The 16,202-nt window shown below is 43.8% G+C and overlaps 1 protein-coding gene across 1 annotated transcript; it reads right to left on the reverse strand.

Moving 5' to 3' along the window:
* Positions 1-1,918: 1,918 nt before the first annotated feature.
* On the reverse strand, positions 1,919-14,883 carry ric8a (RIC8 guanine nucleotide exchange factor A). Its single transcript, XM_070907109.1, has 14 exons — positions 14,788-14,883; positions 10,005-10,052; positions 8,437-8,650; positions 7,683-7,786; positions 7,490-7,570; positions 6,460-6,559; positions 5,748-5,935; positions 5,137-5,231; positions 4,825-4,975; positions 4,181-4,276; positions 3,926-4,070; positions 3,570-3,714; positions 2,256-2,375; positions 1,919-2,066 (listed from the first exon to the last, which is right to left on the reverse strand). The coding sequence occupies exons 1-14, from the start codon at positions 14,881-14,883 to the stop codon at positions 1,919-1,921; spliced, it is 1,731 nt and encodes a 576-aa protein (XP_070763210.1).
* Between the last annotated feature and the right edge of the window lie 1,319 nt (positions 14,884-16,202).

Genomic DNA, 16,202 nt, shown 5'->3' on the forward strand with positions numbered 1-16,202 from the left:
ATTATAGACTCTCGTTGCATATTTCAACTTCACTCGAAAATTAGAACTCAATCTGTCTGCAGTTTCACATTTAGCTTCTAAAAAATAAAACATCTGAAGGGATTCATGGAAAACACTAAAATTCATTCCTTTGTTTATTCATCAATTGTTTTTTCCTTCAAAAATACAGTTGATTCCATCGTCGCAAACCGCTCTTTGGGCTAGCTTATCATACGTTTTCCTCCACTACTCGTGAAAAGTAACATAAACGACACGCGTTTCCTTCGTCTCGTTACGAAGAGCTCCGACAACCCCAACAAAGTTCAACTTCAGATGGGTAAGAGACTAGCTTCCACTGTTCCACGGGACAGCTCTCCGTGGATTATCCTGAGTGACAGTAACCGGGATGCTGTTTCTGTGTTTTTTTTTTCTTCCAAATGTTATTGCCAAAGCTTCAGGGGATCGCTAACCTAATTCCATTCATCTGTGTGCTTTGAGGTGGCGGCAGAAGTCTCAACGGTTAGGACCTCACAACCTCAACAAATCCAATCCAAACTATCTACCACGTCTAGACCAACGCACCAGTGACCAATCAAAGATGACTTGCACATACACAGAGAGTTCAGGCACACCAAAAAAAAACACTCGAACAGAATCATGGAGAAGCTTGGCGTGCAACTGATAACTGATCGCATTAAAGTCAGAACACGCAAGAAATGAGCAAGAAATGACTTGTTTGTCAGAAAGTTGGACCGGTACATCCGAGTGCGCGTATTCGTCTGGAAAGGAGCGCGATTTAAAAGGACCGTGCTGATGCTTTGTCAGTGTTTTTGCCGTTTACAGATCACATCACGCGATTACTGGCCATTTTCAAAAGCCTATCATCAGCTTTTAGACTGATTCGAGTCATTTCATCAAATCTACCTCGCAGATGTTTGTCAGTAGGGGTTTGTCTCTCCGTCGGTGCGTTCAAAGACCCTCCAGTATACGTTTAAGAGTTGCCTGCTCCTCCGTGGGAACCTTTTTCCATGATAGAAATTCCTATGATCTTTTACGTGAGCTTCAAAACACTGAGCTCAGCGAATTCCCCTTCTAAGTAAAAGTGAAATATTAGAGAAAAAAAACAGTAAATCGTCAATCATGAAGCAATCCATGCTTTGAAAGTTAATGAAGGGCTACTGCTACAAACTGCATAGCCTCCAGGAGACCGGCCGCTGTCAGTATCCACAGCAGGATGCCATCTCCACTCAGCCCCCCCCCCCCCCCCCCCCCGGCCCCCTCTTGTTCACGCTGTACACCCACGACTGCAATCCCAGACGTGGAGAGAACTCTGCTGTGGAGTTTGGGGACGATACTCCCACCATCGGCCGGATTACGAACAGCGCTGAGACTGCCTTTGTATAATATATGTATATATATATAGGTAACTGTATATATTGTTTTCCCGCCCTGTGTAGTAGAATGACTAATAAATGTACCTGGAACCTTGAACCTTGATTAACATTAGCAGTCAATCAAAAGAAGGAGCCTCTTATTGCTTATTTGAACTGACTGAGGAACGATGTCGACCTTCCAAACCGTCCGTTCTGTAGACAAGCTCACTTGGACGTGTTCCTCTTTGTGCAGATTTGATGGCGAAATAAAAAAATGTTTGGTTTTCATAGTGCACTGAAATTGACTGAAACAAATGTCTGGGGGGGGGCAAATCTACAAACTAATGGTACTCTTTGGAAAGCGGTCAGCAGCAAAACACTGGTGATCTGTAGTTGACAGGATAGCACATAAAAAATAAAAACGCCCAGCAATCTGGTTCCACGAACTTCATACTGTTCTAAACAAATCCCAACTTTCCGCACTTGTGGCTATCTAAAACAACAGAGACACACCCTCTACGATTGTCACGGGAGTTGAATCCGTGTTCTGCCCTTCGCGCCAGTGTTTACCGAGCCTCGTCCTCGCTGTCCGAGTTAGCCGGTGGCTCTTCTGGCTGGAACAAAGGATTGTGGGCCAGTTTATGCAGATCCTCCGGGGTCATCTCTCTCATCTTCCCGTCCATGCCGAGCTGCATGGGCTGGATCAAATTGGTCCTGCGGGAAGGAATGGTTCAAATGATAACAATGTGTGCATGCAAATGGCAGTAAATGATACTAAATGTCTACTTATTCGTTGTCATTTTCAGTTGTAATAAATTGACAAACACACAATTTTCATATATGCAGAAAACCAAATCTCCTGTTATATATGTTACTGAATTTAGGGTTAGGGTTGGTTAGGACCTTGACAGTTTGTCGAACATGTTGACCAGCTTCATGACTTCATATTCTTTCTGCTCCTCCGTCATTCCCTCCATGGGGTTGGGCTGCTCCTCTTCTACAACTCCTGTTATCGGGTTTATACTGGAGACACGAGAGAGAGAGACAACAGCAACATTAGCATAATTAATGGTTACTTTTAATTCCCATTAGCATTAGTCAAATTTTATGGTATGGTCAAAAGCTCCGGAGCAGATGGGGTTTTTTTTTGTGCCAACAATCGAAATCGTCTGTTTTGTTTTGTCTGTTTCGTTCGGTGGTGTCATTATGTGGGTGTCCCTGCTGTGTGGGCAGTTCGGGGGGTTCACGAAATCCCCTGGCCTATGTATGGTTGGGGTTCTGGAGAGGATGCCGCCCGGTGACTCCTTTGTTCTGTGGGGGACTTCCAGCATTCGTGTGGGCAACAATAGAGAAACCTGCTGTGGGGTGACTGGGAGGAATGGCTTGGCTGATCTGAACCAGCATGTTTTTTTTAATTTTTTTATTGGAATGAAGTGGTAGTCATGGATCATCCACAACAAACATCATTTGTAAGCACAAGGTAGCTCATAAGTGAACCTGGTGCCAGAATGCCTTAGCTGATGATCTAGTTGCTGTCGTATCATCAGATCTGCAAACCCCGTGTCCTGGACACAACAGATCACCACCTAATGGTGAACTGGATCAGGTAATGGGGTAAACTGACGGAAAGACATGGGGAACTGAAACGTGAGGCGCTATCTGGAGTTGGAGCCCAGAAGGTCATAGGTGCCTGCTGTAGAAGCAACCTAAAGAAGTGGTAGTCTCTTTGGGCTTGAATGCTGTAGCTATTTATTCTTGCAAGGATACTGGAGGGGGTCATGGGAGTTTGCTTTGTGGACTTGGAGAAAGGCTTATGGGGGCGGGGGGGGGGGGGGGGGGCTACGATCATGAGCTTTGGTTAGTGTCGAAAAGAATAAGACTTCATTCTGGACGCCTCGTTGTGGAGGTATTCCGGGTATGTTCAATCAGGAGGAGACCCTGGAGCAGACCCAGAACACGCTGGAGGGACTATATATATATATATATATATCCCATCTGGTCTGGGAGTACCTTGTGATACTGCAGAAAAAAGCTGGAGGACGTTTGAGCTACATTGCTTGGTCGGCTGCCACTGACACAAGACACAAGAGCTACACCAATGTATCTATCAAGGTCTTCGGTTAAAGCCGCACGATATCATTTTTGCAAAAAAGGTGCAACGAAACACAGCACATCAGTTACTGAGGTAAGGCGACACAGTGTTGTGGAGGTACTGACTGGGCCTTGGCCTCTCTGTACTCCTCTGTCTCAGAGTCTTCATCTTCAGAGTAGATCCCAGAGTCTCTGCCCCCCCTAAGCAGTCCTCTGGCAGCCAGCAGACCTGCAGCATTACCGTATCCAGTGTACTTAATGAACCTTGAAACTGGATGGAGAACATATTGCTGTTAATACGGCAGGATTTGAACACATTGAAAAGATACCTGTACATTCATACGATGCCAATAAAAACAAAAATACATATTCACTGAACCGTCGATGGCTGATGTTACTGGGAGTCATAGGCTTAAAAGTCAATCACACGAAGATCGCCATGAATTATTGAAAGGAATCAACAATACAGATATTTCCCTCACCGCTCTCCTTGCAGAGAACAAAGAGGAACTCGGCAGCACAGTCCTTGACGTCAGTGTCAATGTGTGTCATCAGGCGGACCAGTTTGTTCCTCAGAGCGCTGCCCACCTCTGGCTTGTTCTTCACATCCCGCAGTGGGGGCAGCACCTACAATGCACACACAGGCTTACATGCGGATGGATACCCGAGGGATCAAAACACCAACAGTACACATAAGTCTTCATCGTGGCTTCTCTTTGCCTCAGCCCGGTGCTGACCTTTGACCTGAGGAACTTCCTGGTCTCTCTGTGGATGCGGGCGCTCTCGGTCAGCAAGTTCAGTGACGGGAGAAGGGTCTCCTTCAGCTTATGTCCCTGGGAGACGGGCAAGCAGACGATAAATACAACCTATCGGACGGACTGCAAGAGCAAATAAGCCTGCTTGTTTGGAAGTATGCACCATGTGAGCACAATGTGAACTAAAATAACAAGGTCTTAAATGTACATTTAGGGCCAGAGGATTAGATATTAAAGCATGAGCTGCTTTTGTTGATATCATACCTTAATAGTGCAAACAAATTCAAACAAATCTACAGTTAATCAAATTGCCAAATCCCACTGATATGCAGTGAACCTGGATCTTTTGGTGCCCCTGGAGGTCTGGGGCCCTGAGGTGTATATAAAAATCTTACACCCTTAGAATCAAGAGGGTTTCACTCGTCAGTTGACAAACAGCTCCACCTAGTGACAGAGATGAGTTTGCCCGGCCGTGGTTCAACGGTTCATTTCCTCGTACCGCCCAGAAAATAAGCAACGCATCGCTTTTGACAGATCAATATTATTCTAGCATATTTCAAAACCACTGTTTCATGTGATCCTGGTCATGAGTCGTGCCTTTGAACCCACATTACACGTTGTCTTACCCGGTCCAGTTTTTTCTCCATGAATTCCAGCAGCATGTTGACAGCATCCATGTTGACCCCCATGTACTCGCAGGATCCTTGCTGCACCTTGGGCATCAACAGTACATCCAAACAGGGCAGAGGGAGGTTCCCCAGCAGGTTGACAGTATGGCTGAGAAAAAGAGGGGGAGTGGGAGGGGGACGGAAGAGCAATTTATTCAGTCAGTGTATTTATTTTACTTCTTACTGTTTCTTCCATGCAATGAACATTAAAAAAAAACAGACATGCAAGGAAGTGTGTGTGTGTGTGTGTGTGTGTGTGTGTTGTCCCACCTGTGGAACTCCTCAGTCCGCTCCTCCCCGTCTGCATGGCTCATCAGACAGTGTCTCAGTATGGCTCCCAAATGTCTGCACTCTGCTGCCTCTTCCTTCACACACAAGACGTTACACACACACACACACACACACACACACACACACACATTGTTCACGTCACACTGAAAATACAGAAACGCTTCTTGCATCGAGGAACGTGTCCTTCCAAAGGACAGCATAGACACATTACTGGCACGTTCATGCATAATGATACTTTGTTATTCCCCCTGACTTTTCATCTAGTGTCGTTTTTTTGTTGTTGTTTTTTTTGTTCGGAGTGAAATGTCTCAACAACTATTGGATGGATTGCAATGAAATGCGATGTCCCCAGAGGATGAATCCTGATGACTTTGGCGGTCCCCTGACTTTTCCACTGTATGACCACTGCTAGCCTGAGAACAGCTAAGGGAAGGCCTTACGGAGCAGCTAGCGTTGTTGTAGACTCTTGAGGGCAGTAGAGAGAAGTAAAGCTACGGTAGCCTGGATGTACCAACCCCAGGTGCACTTTTCTGGAATAAAATAGCTGATGCACAAAGAAAATGACAACAACGCGTAACTGTCTTCGGTACCTCGTCGACCTTGCGCCTGGTTGTGTCAAACGTGATGTTGAACAGTATCTTCAGTATTTCCATGGCTAGTTCTGTCTGCTGCCGGCTCAGGGGGAGCGGTTCTTCGGGGGCGACGCCCTCCAACCCCGCCCTAGCCGTTTCCAGTGTGTCTGGCCAACACAGACCCAGCGTGGCATCCAACTGGTTGCCTAGAACATACGCAGGGTGGGAAGTCATTAATCATACACTTCAACTTGATACATTTGTACCTTCTATCATTTGCTTCTTGTACGTGTTTGCCTAATTATGTTATAGATTTGTCACGGGTTGTTGTGACATTGGTGACCTGGGGCCGGTTGCATACGCCTGGTCTTAAGCTAAGTCGGTCGTAACTCGGCATTCTAAGTCCGACCTAATAGTTATGCCGGCTACATCATCTAGGCTTAAGCCTTCTCCTCGCTAAGAAGAAGAAGAAGAAGAACCTTTTTCTTCTTGCCAGGCAATAGACATAGTCGCGTGGGCATTGGTTGGCCCACCCACCGTAAAGTCCATTCTGTAGACTTGAGAAAGACTGACTTAGCAGTTAGGACCAGGCTAAGAAAAGTTTAGTTCGTGCAACCCAGTCCCGGTGAGTTGCCTCTCAGCATTGGTTACCTTGGAGGCTAGCAGCCCAGAGAGCTGACATTGGTTTCCCAGGTCAGTGGTTACACTGGTTACCCAGGAAATCAGTTACCTAGCAGACTGATGCCGTGAAGCTCCTGAGCCAACTGCGTCCTGACGTCCACTCTCAGGGCGGTCAGCAGGAAGGTGAGGCGCAAGTCAAAGAAACGCACCTAGACAGAGAGAGCAGGCGCGTTGGAGACTATAGATTGCATCACTCACTCACTATCTAGTCTAATCCAGTCTGTGTTTATAGTCGTTCTTTTGGTTGGGTATCCCTGTCTTAATCCTAAGTATTTTTTTTAAGGCAAAGTCGAAACAAAAAGGTTTGTAAAAGAAAAACAAGATCATGTCCTTCACAGTATAAGGTATCAATTTCTCAGCATTTGTATCAAAACTGGGGTGCCGTATTGGGAGTGTGACCCGGTCTCCTCATTTGCAATAGAAAAGATGCTTTGAAAGATACAAATGCTGCCCGTGTCACGTTTTTTTCCAACAACTTCAAGAGGAGTATGATACATTTGGAACATACAAGTACTGTAAACTGCTCACACGGTGTTCACACTGAATATCTCTAGTCAACATCTCATATCATATATCATTGCCCACACTATTTGCTCCTAACAACAACCAAAGCATGATTAATGTTTGTATGATCATGTTTAGGCAAAACGAAAGGTTGTTGGTTCATTGGAAAAGTAAAAAGACTGACTTGAGACGGGGCGTGTTGGCTTACTCAATATGACTGACCCTAACCCCTAACCCTAACTAAAATCCGTCCCTAACCTTAACCTAACTACAAGTGGGATGTAGGATGCAGCTTCTAGTGTCTGTTGTCAAAGTCCTGTACTTTCAAAATGCATTAAGCGGATCAGTAGTGTATGAACATATGTTGTTGGAGACAGGGTCCCAGAGTGGTGGAAAGCTGGCCCTCGTTAAAAACTGGAATGAATTCATTTTGGGGGCTTCGAACCAAGGAGAATAGTGGGGGGAAAAACATGCAAACTCACACAGAAAACACTGGGAATCCTACCCTCCCGCGGATTAAGTACGTAGCTTCTGTCAGGTTAACATTAAAACATCTACCTAACTGATGTCCATACCTCGTGGCTCCAGGTGGGATCGTGACACTGCTTCAGCCTCTCTGCCACGCACTTTATCAGCTGCAGGTCTGCTGCTACCACCTGCCGTCCATCCATCCATCCATCCAGGATACAATTTTATAAATTAGCACCAACCAAATCAGATGTTATAATCCGAGGAATTCATGTCAACGCGGGCATGAAAGAGACTGACCTGTCCTGTCTCGTTGTGGAGCAAGATGTTACAGACGGACTTGAGAGCCTCAACAATCACTTCCTGGTCAGGGCTTTCCGACCCCTCTCCTTCCTCACCCTCCACTAGGAGGAGAAAGAATGGCAAAGTCAAGTAGCACATTCAACCCATATTCAGACATCAGTTGAATCATTCCAGAACGATGTAAGCCACGCCTCGAGTCTCCTGTGTACATTGTAAGAGGAAGGAATTTGGGGGGGTGGGGGGGGGGGGGGCAGTACCTTTTCCCCGCGATAGCAGGTAAAAGGTACTGTAAATTTGTAACATTAATGATGGCTGCATTCCATTTAGGTAAGCTGGATCTAGGTCCCTGGTAGCGCGCAAGCTGGGTCTCTGAAATGGCTTCGTGGGACACTTAATGGAACAGCCATCCGAAGTGTTGAAAAGCAGCAAGTTAGCACATCATCACTTCAGCCCTCTGTCTGCATCTACACAGGGTGTGTTCAGGGACAGTGCTGAGCGCCAGGTCACCTGCGTTTCAGAGCCCAACACACAATCACTGTAGTTGCAAAAAATAAAAAAAATAATGATAATAATTGAATTGAAGCGGAAAAAAAATCAGCTTTTTCTGGCAATGACAAGTGTTTGTGAAAAGGGTCTCATGCCAAATTGAGGAATTGAAATGTTATAATTGAAATTCAGGGGATTTAGGTGATTTCATGGGAGAAATGACGAAACAGGAGCACCGGGACACAATGCTTGGGAAAGAGATTACCTTGGCCCTCCGCCTGCTGGCTGTAGGCAGGCGAGGCAGTGCCGGACACTGTGAGGCCGGCGTAGCGGCCCAGAGTTGACATGGCGGAGCGGCTGGTGAAGGGGTCCAGGCAATGTTTGTCTCTGGACAGGATTCGAACTGTTTCCAGACAGGCCAGCTGGCAGGAAGGCTGCAGGTCCCTGTTCAGGAAACCGAGCACCAGCTCCCCCAGACGCTGCGTCACACGACAAGTACATCAGGTTAGACCCATATGTACGGAATGGCCATGAAGATTTTAATCTTAGAAGTCATTTCAAGTAAATTGAATCACTACTGAATACTTAATGTTTAAATTGAAATACTACATTTGACCTAAAACCATGAATTTATGTGGCCTGAATTCCCTTCTTTGAAATTTTCAGTTGTAAAATGTAAAACATTATTCCCAAATTAACAAAAAAAAAAAAAAAAAAAATCAGAAAATAAAGTGCCAAATATTCTAAATATATATACAAAGTGCTCAAATTCAAAGTTCAATCCACAACTCGAAGCGGCGTGTTCAGATCTAGATTTCATCAAGTGGACTTTTTTCCCATTGAATCTGAATTGAGCTCATAGAATGTGAGCCATTTCAAATATAGATCTTGAATATTAGGAACTGGAATTTGAATTGTGAGAAAGTTCAGACCATATAAATTCAGATCAATGTTTTTTTAAAGCAAAATATTATATATCTATATATATATATATGTGTGTGTATATATAATATAGAATCTTCTGTTTTTGTGAATGTCAGTCAACGGACGACTCAAATATCTTCAAAGTGTCACTTCTGGCTGATGCGGGGACCAGATGCTGGCTAGCTAAGACCAGCACTGATAAATATGTCCGCTAAGCTGCCTTGCATCATTTCTTCCTACAGTCTGTGCTGCAGGTGTGTGCACGTGTCCGTTAGATAATGGAAGGCGCCCAAAGGCAACATAAGCTGCACATGAACTCGACTTAACCCTGAACTAAAGGTGAGTTCTTTTTTTTTTTTTTTTTGCCTCGAGACTCAACCACCCCTTTCTATCCATCTATGGTGAAGGCAAACCAAACGGATAAAACAGTAACTTAACGAGGGTCAGTTTGTAAAAGCTTTGCTAATCCTGTTTCCCCACGCGGTGGATGAGAGGTTTCACGTCAAAAAGCTTACGAAAGCGGCTCGTTATCAGACGTGGGGGAAGTTATCCCAGCAAACATTTGCCAAAGCAGCAACATATAGTCCTCATCCTCCTCCTCCTCCTCCTCGTCTTTTCTCAAAAAGAGTCAGAAACACACTGTTTGAAAAGACTGTAGAGTTGTAAATGAAGAAAGAACGGATCATTGGGTATATGGGTCCACTACCTCAAACCAACTCCTAATATTCACATAACACATAGCAGTGGATGGCATTTTCTTTTGCCGATTTTCTGGAAATCTGTTAACATTTGCGTTACATTTGGATGGAAACCCGACACACCCGTGACACAAGGTAAAATTACTTAGGGAAACCTTCCAAGAGAACTTGTCTTAACTGAAGAGAGAAAATGTACTAATGTTGAGAATACCTCTCTGTCCCGCTCTTCTTCCTTGCTGAATGTAAAGCACTGGTTCATCTGAAGGAAGGAAGCAACACAGAAAGAACAAGAGACAAGAGGACGGAGACAGGGGAAGAGAGGGAAAAGGCAGGAGAGAAGACAAGAGAAAAAGACATGAAACAGTAACTCTTGAAGATGTTGAAGCTGCCGTGTTTGTCACAACCAGATGACATGCATTTAACCTAATAATGAGTTTGTCTCTCAGAAGCAGCGTGACGTTGTTGTAGGCAGTGTGCAGTGCGCGGAAGTGTTTGGTTTCAAAAAGTTCATGTACACCTCACCTGCTCGGGGCAGGTGGGAGAGGTTTGCCTTCGGGGCTTTCTGGCAGAAAGCCTTTCCGACAGACAGACAGACAGACAGACAGACAGGACTTTCACCCAGGAGACTGCTGTTCGTGTCCCGTGTGAAACCTAAAGTCAACGTACCACGAACCATGATCATTTCCTAAACCTAACCAAGTAGTTTTGGTGCCTAAACCTAACCAAACTGCGACATTAACCATGTGTTAGAAAGGCTTTCTGGCAGAAAGGCCTATTAATATTTGTTTATTAACTGGCCCCTGTCCTCGTGTCATGTTGCAAAACTGACCCCCCCGGGGCAAGTTGAGTATCCCTGGGCTAAGGTTTGCCTCCACGGAACCCATTACAATCATGGAACATACAAACTTGGAGGGTACTATCCCACTTATACCATGACCACTTGCTTACAAAATGCCATATGGAAACAAATAAAAAATATGTCGATATTTCAAAAAGTTATTTCAAAAGTCCTCTGTTGCTTCTTTCGGCTGATTTGGACGTCCAGATTCACGCACATTTCAAACACATTTTTCAATCAAATTTGCGTGATTCTCGCTGAGAAAGTTTTTTTTATCCTTTATTCAGTTGTTGGTGGCGGTTACACAAATAACCCTAGCACCAAGCGCTTGAGCTAAGCCTCACTGTTGCTGTATTTACCTATAGTTTAATACTGACGCATTCATTTAGAACTACAACAAACACATATGTCGTAGCTGTCCAGTTATACTGTCCAGTTATGAAAAGTTAACTTCTAATAGCTTAAATATAAATATTGTTAACAGAGTGTTGCAGAGATGACGTATTTTTGTAGGCCAACCTTGAAGTTAGTATCACCCTGGTTCCCTCCACAAAAAGTTTTTAACTTTTAAGAGAATATTGTGTAATTTCCCCCCGGGGATCAATAAAGTATTTCTGATTCTGAATATAGATAGATATAGATATATAGACAGATAGATGCAGAGCATAAACACAACGAGGCTGTAAAGGCGGACTAGTGAGTAGATGACTTTCCGTGTTCGGCATTAAAAGGTTTAATGTCCAAGACAACCTCTGTAGTCTCACGGCCTTTTTTAAGACGCATAAAAGCTTCAAAATTCACGAGTGGGGGGGGGGGTATCTACTGATGTATTCTATGTCGTAGGACATTAACGTTGAAATCCCTTAAGCTTGTGTGTAACCACAGACCTGATTTCAGGCATCTAACCAAAAAACCCCATTCAGAAAACCCATCGACTCATTCCTGCAGCACTCTCTTTGATATACAAATTAAAAGTGCATTTACTCAATGTGTATTCTAGGGCTTGGCTAACAGCAAAGGACAACCGAGCCTACTGAGGGAGGTGCAGCTTATAGCAGAGTCTCCTGCAGCGCTAAGCTCCTCATCTCCCAGAGCTCTTTAGCGCAGTGGGATTTGACTGGGCTGCAGGAGGCTCTATTTGCGTATCAGGGAAATCTAATCCTATTGCCTTCAAGATCAACTCCCGCACGGCACAAGTCGCCCGTCGCCTAAGAGACCCACGCGCCAGCGCTAGCCTGGGGTTAGCAGACGGCATGTTCCTAAAACTTAGGTGGCCAGTTAGACAAATGGAAGCACACCCACTTTGAGATTGAGGGCTCTATTTTCGGGAAACCCAGCGGCAAAGGTGCAGCTGGCAGCCAAGTGCGCCCTGCCCGGCGCCAAGTGCACTTTTGGTATTTCCGTGGCCTGGTGGCGCACTAGGATACGAGAAACGTTCAGCTCCTTTTAAAAGGGGACAGGGCTCTTTTCCTCAAAGATCCATACAATAAAATTCTGCACTTCAATGCCACTGTAGCGCCATAAATAAAAGTTTTATGTCGTATCATTTGATTTCTTACTGTTCAGTTAATTTTAATTCAGTTTAGATTTGACTGTTAATCTACATACTGCAACATAATGTCTTTTGTTTCTGGGAACACCACTGCAATCTCCCACATCTCCCACATCATGTTGGTCATCGCAGCATCAATCCCTGCATCGTGTCTGCAGGCGTTGCCCCAGCAACCTGGTGTTTTAGATGGAGGACTGGCAGGAACAGATGGTCTCGAAGGAGTAATTAGCGGAAAAGAGAAGTTTCAATCGATTTGACACATTTACCGTGGAGCTGTGTGAACTGCTTTCGACGCGTCCACCTCCAGCACACCCGTTGATTTGCACCGCAGGTTTCTGGGGGTTATTTTGCAACAATCTGGCGCTTGTGGCGCAACCCTTTAACCGGCGGCTCGACCGTGCGTAAATGTAGATACCTGCTGCCTTCAGGTGACTCTAAAGAAAGTCACCAGAGTAAAAGGACAGCTCCTCAGTTTAGGCAACGAACTGCCGTGGATTACAGAGTTGGTTAAGAATCGTTCATTAATCTTTCATTCTGTCTGGCTGGCATTAATTCCGTAATTGGACTTTTTTTTGTCGGCGGACCAATGGATTGGCATCGCCGCACCCTTCCAGAGCCCCAAAACTTTGGTGTAAATGGACTTCCTATTGCGCTTTTCGACCTTAACGGTTCGCAAAGGGCTGCGCGGATTGACAAGACGTACAACCCAATATACACCGAGTTACATGCACAGTCAGGTGCTTTTCATTTTAAGTCCTCTTCATGTGTACATAAATGGGGGGGGGGGGGGGGGGACAAAACACCATACTGCTAATAAAAAAGAATTTCTTTTCTATTGTGGCCAGATTACTTCCACTTTAGTTCCGAGTATCAGTGTGAGTGGGCGTGTGTGGAGGGTGCAAAGCTCCATGTACAGCATACTTGATTATAAAATATAAAAACAGGCAGGCTGGGCTCCACGTTGTCTCCATGCAAAATCAACCCCCATTATTACAACACCAGAGTTGAATTTTAACCTATGTAGCGTCGGAGAGTGTAGTTACCCAGTTACTCTGTTTATTCCTAATGCAAATTGCAAAAAAGCAGCAGTTTGCCTTTAAATGCTCAAATTACAGTCCAACATATGACCACATTCTGTTTTGTTGAGCGTTCAAATTTACTGTCAGTTTAATAATATCAATAAATAGACGAGCATTATCGGTATTTCACATTTTTTGTTTTTATTTTCAAGCTGTAATAATATATATTTTTTTATGAACAATGGATCGAATGACTGCAACTTGAAAGATGTCGCTCGTAGCGTCAAAACCCACGTCGTGGCAATGAGAAAACCTACACACACAATACTGGGTCACAAACCAAGTCACACGTTTCACAACCTCCTGCAGCCACCCCCCCCCCACCCCCCAACCATTGTGCTTGTCTAATGGGGGCGACAAGTTCCACTTTGTATGTTCTATACCTTGTGATACATAAGCACAGTACTTCACACAGCCTCACATGTCCTATGGATGATACAGTGTCATGCTACACACACACACACACACACACACACACACACACAGCAATAGTCTAGTCTTTACCTCCACATGGTTATACTTACGTTTCACAACAACAATCCCTCTTAGATAACATTCCAATACATTTTCACTTACAAGTAGAGCTGCAACGATTATTACACGATCATTAGGATCGAAAGCAAAATAGTTGTCAACTATTTTGATCATCCATAAGTCGTTTCAGTCATTTTTCAAGCAAATATTTAAGTTTACGACAGTAAATGAAGAGTCTTTTGGGTTTTGGACTGTTGGCTGGACAAACGAAGCAATTTGAAGGCGTCACCTTTCACATTTCTTTGACTAAGCGATGAATCGTGACAATAATCGGCAGATAAATCGATAATGAAAACAAACCGTTAGTTGCAGCCCCACTTGTAAAGTACGTGAACATTTTAACAGATACAGCTTTGTTTTTTTTTTGTTTTTTTAAAGCTCATTGTTTTGGTTTTCTGGCCAACAAATGCGATGTTTTTTTTTCAACCTCGTTTCCAGAACCAGCTTTTCGACAAGAGAGTCATCCATAAATTCCAAATAGAGTTCAGCTTTTGAAACAGTAGCCTTATGTTGTTGTTGTTGTTGTTGTTGTTATTAAGCCTTTTTTTTGTTGTTGAGGCTATTGCATGGTTAAATCAATTAATTTCATTTGATGGAACCCCCCCCCCCCCCCCTTGGTTCACTTCACTATGGCTCGGGCCTGATGTCAGTGTCGCGTTTAGAACTTGTTCTGCTGCCCCCAAGTGGCCAAACAAAATGAATGCAGCTTTAAAACTGCTTGAGTGTCTCTACATGAGGATATAAAATGATTTTAAAATGTCAGTTTAAAAACCTTCAGTGTTCTTGTGTAGGTAAGCTGGCGCTCTTGACCACGAAGACCTAATCTACCTGGGTGTTATCTTGTAACGGACCCTGTAGAAGCTTGAACAGAAGCTAACCGTGCTGCGGCAGTGAAGGCGACATTTACAGACCAGAAAAACACAACATGATGAACTTCATGTTTCAACACAGAGGGCTGGGTCTGTTGTGGCGCTGCGGTGCTGGTCTTTACCTCCTTGTTGTAGCTCTGTAGAGCCGCAAAAGCCGTGTCTTGCTCTCCCGACTCCATTTGCTCTATAATGGCATTTAAATCCATTTTCATCGCCATGGAGCTAGCTGCAGCTTCCTCCTGAACTCACCGTCAGAGCAGGACTCTCTGTGTGTGTGTGTGTGTGTGTGTGTGTGTGTGTGTGTCACTGAGATCGTACCCGCTATGGCTTGTCACCACCCACAGACCCACGACTGCATGATGTCTGAATCCCTACTAGCCGGCGGGGGGGCGATTAACGGAGAGGATTTGTGCTGCCAAGTGCTGCATTCAGGTGTCCCGGGGAAAGACGGAAGAAACCTATTTCCTCATTAAAGCATTTGCACAAGCAAACCCCTCCCGGCTACTTATGTAGAAATTAGGCAATATCAAAGTTGTTGGTGCATTTATTATAAACAGTGCTTAACAAATTTATTAGACCACCTGTCATAAAAATGAGAAAACACAAATATTTTAGAAATCTGTCAAAAACTTGTTTCAAACTAAAAAATTGTATTGTTATTTATTAGGCAAATAACAAACTGGAACAACTAAATAGTCCTTATTCACATATATTAACCAAAAATCTTAATATTCTGTACGACCTCCTTTGGCCCTGATAACAGCTTGCATTCTTTGCAACCACTAAAACAAATGTTTCTGTTCAGGAATGCGAGTAAATAACTGTCATTTGGCATCTCAATCAAAAAATAATAATGTGCTTCACTATTTGTCTTCTGCTTTTTTGTAAAACAGTAAATTTGAGAATTCATGGATAACAACAATAATTATATTTCAGCATTAAAGATATCATTTTGATTAAAGAGCTTGGCTTGCACATACTGGTGGATTAACCATTACAGAGACATCAAATGTTTTGGTCATCAGCAATACTGTTCATTTAGGGCAGCGGTGGCAAACACCTTACACTGGGTGGTGGTCTAATACATTTGTTAAGCACTGTATATATAGCTGACATTTTGATATGCCATATGTATATATATGTATACCTCCTGTAAATCTATCGATTTATAGTTAATAGTTAATACCTGACTAGGAAGGCATTCAAACCACATGTACACTGTGTATGTGTAAAGTTCATAGTCACTCACTCATTCACTTCTTCTTCTGTGGTCCCCACTATCTCTGGCACAATTATCTTGTGGGAGAGGTGCGTGTGATTTTTTTTTTTTGTCCATTTTTTTTGTTCCTTTTTTTTTTATTTTTAACAGTAAAGCCCTGTACATTTCCTCCTATGACAAATCAAAATGTCTGCTGTGGGAAAAAAAGGCATATTGACTCGATGAACTGAATATAAACAAAATATCATCTAAAATTGAAAAAAAACAACAGGTTTTATGATTTAAATGATTATTGAAATGATTAATCAGCTGCCTTTT

This window comes from Enoplosus armatus, chromosome 6 (assembly GCF_043641665.1).
Source record: "Enoplosus armatus isolate fEnoArm2 chromosome 6, fEnoArm2.hap1, whole genome shotgun sequence".
Taxonomy (NCBI): domain Eukaryota; kingdom Metazoa; phylum Chordata; class Actinopteri; order Centrarchiformes; family Enoplosidae; genus Enoplosus; species Enoplosus armatus.